The following is a 6000-nucleotide window of genomic DNA, read 5'->3' on the forward strand; positions in this document are numbered from 1 at the left end:
GGCAAAATTCTGATTTCTACCACTCTACTGAAATAAGGAGGCACCTGTATTCCATGGAGATGATATGGTTAGATTACTGACTTCCCCCGACCCCCTGCAGTAAGGAAGAGGCTACTCTACTCAGAGGGGCCCCAATCTTTTGTCCCCATCCTCATTCTCTCCAGCCCGCACTGATGAGAATGTGGGTTGGAGTCCTATGGGGGTGGACAACACATAAGTGGGGTAGACCAGTATAGCACTGCAAAGACTTTATAACCTAAATTGACATTTGAACCACAATCCACAAAAGTGAACATTCTGAACATAAACAGATTGACTATCTGCCAAAATAAAAGATTTACATAGAGTCCAGAGTCACATAACAAAATACACCAAATGTCCAGAATATAGTCCAAAATTACTCATGTTACCAAGAACCAGAGAAATCTCAAATTGAATGAGTTGAAACCAATACTGAGATGATAAAGATGTTGGAAGTATAGGATAAAGATTTTAAACCAGCTATTGAAAATATGTTTCAATAAACAATTATACTCTCAAAAAAATTTTTAAATAGAAAATCTTAACAGAGAACTAGAAAATATACATAAGAACCAAAGAGAAATTTTAGAACTGAAAAATACAATAATGTAAACAAAAAACTCAAGAGAGCAACTCAGTGGCAGAGTGGTAATGACAGGATAATCAGTGAAATTGAACACATCAATAGAAAGTGTCCAATCTGAACAACACAGAGAAAATAGATTGAGAAAAGATAAAACAACTGAGCTTCAGGGACTGATATTAGAATAACAAAAGATCTGTCAGTTGTGCAATCAGTGCCAAAGAGTACCAGAAGGAAAGGAAAAAAACATGGACTTGAAAAAATATTTGAAGAAATAATGGCTGAAAAATTCTCAAATTTCGTACTAGAAAAACCTACAGATCCAAGAAGTTGTGAGTGAACCCAATAAATCCAAAGAATTCAATACCAAGACATATAATCAAATCTCTGAAACCAATAAAAACAAAGAAAACTTCTTGAAAGCATGCAGAGGAAAACAACTCATTACTCATGGGGAACAACAATACAAATTACAGCAGATTTCTCATCAGGAACTAGAGAGGACAGAAAGAAGTAGCACAACATTTTCAAGGGTTTAATAAAAGAAACTGTCAACCTAGAATTCTATATCCAGTGATAATATACTTCAGAAAAGAAGGTGAAATAAAACATTCTTAGATGACGGAAAGCTAAGAGAATTTTTTTGTCAGCAGACCAGTTCTAAAAGCATAGCTAAAGAAAGTTCTTCAGTTAGGAAAGAAAGAGCAACAGAAAGGGTAAATAAATGGGTAAATACTGTAGACTAATCTTCTCTTCTTGAATTTAACGAATCATGTTTGACAGTTAAAAGAAAAATTATAATACTGTCTGAGGTGGTTCTCAATGTCTGTAGAGGTAATATTTAAGACAATTTATATATTATAAAGTGGGGGAAGATAAAAGGACCTAAAGAGTTTTAAGGTGTCTGTATTCCACCTGAAGTGGTAAACTGTTGATACTTACTGCAATAAGTTATGTACGCATAGCATGTAATCTTTACAGCAAGCACTTAAAAACAATACAAGGAGATATACTCTAAAACACTATAGATAAATTAAAATGGAATTCTCAAAAAATGTTCAAGTGACCCACAGGAAGACAGGAAAGGAGAAACAGAGGAGTAAAAAACAAAGTGAAAAATAGGAAACAAATAATAAATTGGCAGACTTATATTTTAACAAATCAATAATTACATTAAATATAAATGATCTAAATTCACCAATCAACTGTCTGATATTGGCAGAATGAAAAAAATTACCCACCTATATGTTATCTACAAGAAACTCATTTCAAATAAAATGGTATAAGTAGATTAAAAGTAAAAGAATGGAGAAGCATATATTATGCAAATACGAATCAGAAGAGAACTGGTGTGGCTATATTATATCAGATAAAGTAAAATTCAGGCAAAGAAAATTACCAGAGATAAAGAGGGACATTACATAATAAAGAGCCAATTCACCAAGATGACATAACAATTTTAATGTGTATACACCATCTAAAAGAGCTGCCAAATACATAAATGAAAACTACCAGAACTGACTAGAGACATAGAAAAACAAGTAATTATAGTTGAAGACTTCGACAACCCTCTCCTAGTAACTGATAGAATCAGTAGACAAGAAGTCAACAAGGGTTCAGAAGAACTAAAGAACACAGTAATTTAATTATATCTAATTGACATACAATATATAACACTCCACCCAACAACAGCAGAATTCACATTTTTTTTCAAGTATGCATGGTGCTGTATCTTGGGTCATAAAACCAACCTTAACATATTTTTTAAAAATTGAAATTATGCAAAATATGTCCTCTGACCATAATGGACTCCAACTGGAAATCACTAACAGAAAGAAAACAGGAAAATCTCCCAATATTGGAAATTAAACAACACATTTATTAAACAACGGTACAGGTTTAGGAGCCTAGCTTTAAAATTCTGTAGACTAATCCTGTACCAAATGTGTGTTTCTCCCAGAAAGTGATAAAAACCTTCTCCATCTGAATTTGAGTTTATATTATAGGCTTGTGTTTAAAGTGCTCCAGGCATTTCTAGGGAAAGGGGAACTATTATTTGTTGGGCACCTACAATAAGCTGTATTAATATTGACCATTCACTGTTTTATTTAATGTTCACACCCACCTATCACAGTGTTGTCTGTCAGCAAGGTACCTGTGCTGAGAGGCAGGGAAGCAGCTGAAAATGCTTGAGAAAGTGCTGGATGTTGGAGGGAATTCTAAGGAATTCAGAGTGACCACAGTTAGGGAGCCCTGATGGGAGATGATTATAAAGAAGTGGAAAGAGGCTACAGCAAGATTTCCAAGTGGCTCCCTAAGGAGTCTGAAAGCTGGGAAGCAGCAAGAAGCCCTGAGAAAGCCTAAGCAGAGGAGTGACATTTTAAAATGATTACTTTAGTGAGAGTGGATTGCAGGGCGAGGAGGCTGAATGTGAGGGGCTCAGTCCTTGTGGGGATGGGAGCAATTCAGTTGAAAGGCGGTGAGGATTTAGGTAGCAATATCACCATTTTCCACATGGGAAACGGAGCCTCCGAGAAGGAAAGTACCGGATTTTTCCCCCCAAGGATAATAATATTAAAAAGACAAAGTGATTATAAATATAATGTCCCGGGCTTCCCAGGTGGCGCAGTAGTTGAGAATCTGCCTGCTAATGCAGGGGACACGGGTTCGAGCCCTGGTCTGGGAAGATCCCACATGCCGCGGAGCAACTGGGCCCGTGAGCCACAACTGCTGAGCCTGCGCGTCTGGAGCCTGTGCTCCGCAACAGGAGAGGCCGCGATAATGAGAGGCCCGCGCACCGCGATGAAGAGTGGCCCCCACTTGCCGCAACTAGAGAAAGCCCTCGCACAAAAACGAAGACCCAACACAGCCAAAAATAAATAAATAAATAAAGTAATTAATTTAAAAAAAATGTAGGGTGTTCCAATAATGGCTAAGAAGCAGAAAAATGTTTTTTAAAAAAATCACTGATTAAAAAAATAATAATAATGTCCCAATAATATGTAACAAGACACACAATTAAATGACTTAAAGAACATATCGTGTCTGGCACACTTAAATAGTAAACAGTTAACAAAATTTCATCCCTAGAAGTGGAATCATGCCGGTTGCTGGTGAGGAGAGCGAGGCTCAAAGCTCCCCGGGGGCCCGCTTTAGCCTCAGAGCCCCCCAGCCTCCCGCCCTCGGTACCCGGAATGGCCCTTGTCCTGCAGATCAGGGTCAGGACGCGGCCCTGGGCACCTTCGCCCACTCCTACCCTCTGAAGCGACAGGTGCCCCTTCTCAAAGTCCAGATGGAAGAAGTTGCCTACGAAGGGCAGGCGCGGGGGCCCCGGCGGGTAGTTCTTCGGGCGCCGCCTTTTGAGGAAATCAGCAAAGAAGAGAAAGGCGACGGCCCCCAGCAGGACAGTGCGGGGACGGAGAACGGTCCAGAAGGCAGCCGCCAGGGAGCCCACCGCCGCGAGCATGGCGGCGACCTCGGCTCGCTCTTCCGCGGTCTGAACCAGCAAAGGTCCCAGCAGCTCTCAGCCTCTAAGCTGCCAGCACTGCCCTCCTTCCCCGCCTGCCCCCGGCCCCGCCCCGCCCCGCCCCGCCACACCCCCTTCCCTCTCCAACCCTCACTCCGCCGCGCCCCTACCCTGGCCCGCTAGGCTTCCGCGGAGCCTGGTCTGCAGGACCCGTCTGGGCTCTTCCTCAGGCCCCGCCTCCTGCCGCGCCCCTAACCCGCCTCCACCCGGTCCTCTACTCCCCTCTGCCTTCTCCCAGCCCGCCTGCCGCCCACCAGACGCCTGTGGCCGGATTCCTGGGAGAACAGCAAGGGTCTCGGAAAAGGCCTGGCTACAAGCGTTTTTATTATCTAGTTAGAGAGCCTGTCTCTCTGTGAGACCATCGGGGCTCTTGGGTTTATGATGTCATCGCATCTCAGAGAGGGCCGCGGACACTTGAGCTCTGTGTTTTTCTATCACCGTCTCACCAAAGGACTGGAACCGCGCCTGGTAATAAAACAGGAAAACAGCAGCACCTGATATTTCCTGGGCGCTTACTATATGCCAGACTTCTTTAGATGAATTGCTTAATTCTGACAAATTTATGCAGATACCCTTCGTTCCATCTTGCAGTTGCAGAAACTGAGGCAGAGGTTAATATCAAATACGTGGTAAATAAATGAATCCACCGGTCTGCAGCACATTTAAAGGAGGCCCTGTATTTGTAACTGTTTCGAAGTTTAAGAAGCATTACATCAAAGCTCTAGCACTTAGGCTAGTCTTTAATAGGTGCTTAATGAACATTGAAGGTAGGTGTCTTAGTCCTTGTCCTTTTTTGGTTTGCTTAGTGAGATTCTTCCTCTGAAGCCTCAAGATGGTGTAGGACCCCAGGTTCCAACCTTCTATGCTATCCTGTGTGCCCACCTGTGTCTCACCATTTGTGAGATGCTCAAAACGTGAAGCATAGTACTGGAATAGTATAGCACACACTCAGGTTCTCAACATATATATAGGCAACCTGCTTAAAATCTTTCTTTAAAAAGAAAAGAGCATTCAAGTCTCTTTTCTATCTTCCAAAGTCTATAGGGAGATACTAGTCAGAGTTTAGTTTTTATCCTTTCAGTCCACATCTTCCTGTTTCACTCTAGTTGTTATGCATCCATGCAGTGTTTCTAATATTTATATAAATGCTGTTTTTAAAAGAATTCTACAATCGATTTTTTTTCTCAGTATTTTGTGTTTGAGATCTATCTGGGTTGATACACGTGGCTTTAGTTTATTCACTTTAACAGCTATGTAGTTCTCTCACTACCCCACAATTTTTTTGGGGGGGGGTATAATTGACATATAACATTGTATTCGTTTTGGGTGTACAGCACAATGATTCATCTGAGCAAAATGATCACCCAAAAGGTCTCGCTAACAACCAATACTATACACAATTACAGATTTTTTTTCTTGTGATGAGCGCTTTTGAGATATACTCTCTTAGCGACTTTCAAATTTGCAATACGGTATTAACTACAGTCACCGTGTGGTACTTTACATACAGATGATTATTTTATTACTCGAAGTTTGTACCTTTTGACCCCCTTCATCCATTTCGCCCATCCCCTTCTCCTGGCCTTTGGAAACCACCAGTCTGTATCTATGAGCTCTGTTTTTGTTTTTGTCTCTGTTTTCAGAATCTACATATAAGTGAGATCATATAATATTTGTCTTTCTATGTCTGACTTATTTCACATAGCATAATACCCTTGAGGTCCAACCACATTGTTGCAAATGGTAAGATTTCCTTTAAAATATATATAGATCTCACATTTTTCTTATTCATTCATCCATTCATGGGCGTTAGATTGTTTCCATATTTCGGATATTGTAAATAATGCTGCAAGCAATATGGGGATGCTAT

At 40.8% G+C, this 6000-nt stretch overlaps 1 protein-coding gene across 2 annotated transcripts in view; it reads right to left on the minus strand.

The window, feature by feature from the left end:
• CYP2J2 (cytochrome P450 family 2 subfamily J member 2) overlaps positions 1 to 4104 on the minus strand; it is a 30787-nt gene extending 26683 nt beyond the window's left edge. For both annotated transcript variants that reach the window (XM_068537994.1, XM_068537993.1), the window contains exon 1: positions 3861 to 4104. In XM_068537994.1, the coding sequence (XP_068394095.1) occupies positions 3861 to 4070 (210 nt within the window). In that variant the 5' untranslated portion in view covers positions 4071 to 4104. The remainder of the gene's footprint in view (positions 1 to 3860) is intronic.
• Between the last annotated feature and the right edge of the window lie 1896 nt (positions 4105 to 6000).

The sequence above is a fragment of the Eschrichtius robustus genome, chromosome 3 (genome assembly GCF_028021215.1).
Source record: "Eschrichtius robustus isolate mEscRob2 chromosome 3, mEscRob2.pri, whole genome shotgun sequence".
NCBI lineage: Eukaryota > Metazoa > Chordata > Mammalia > Artiodactyla > Eschrichtiidae > Eschrichtius > Eschrichtius robustus.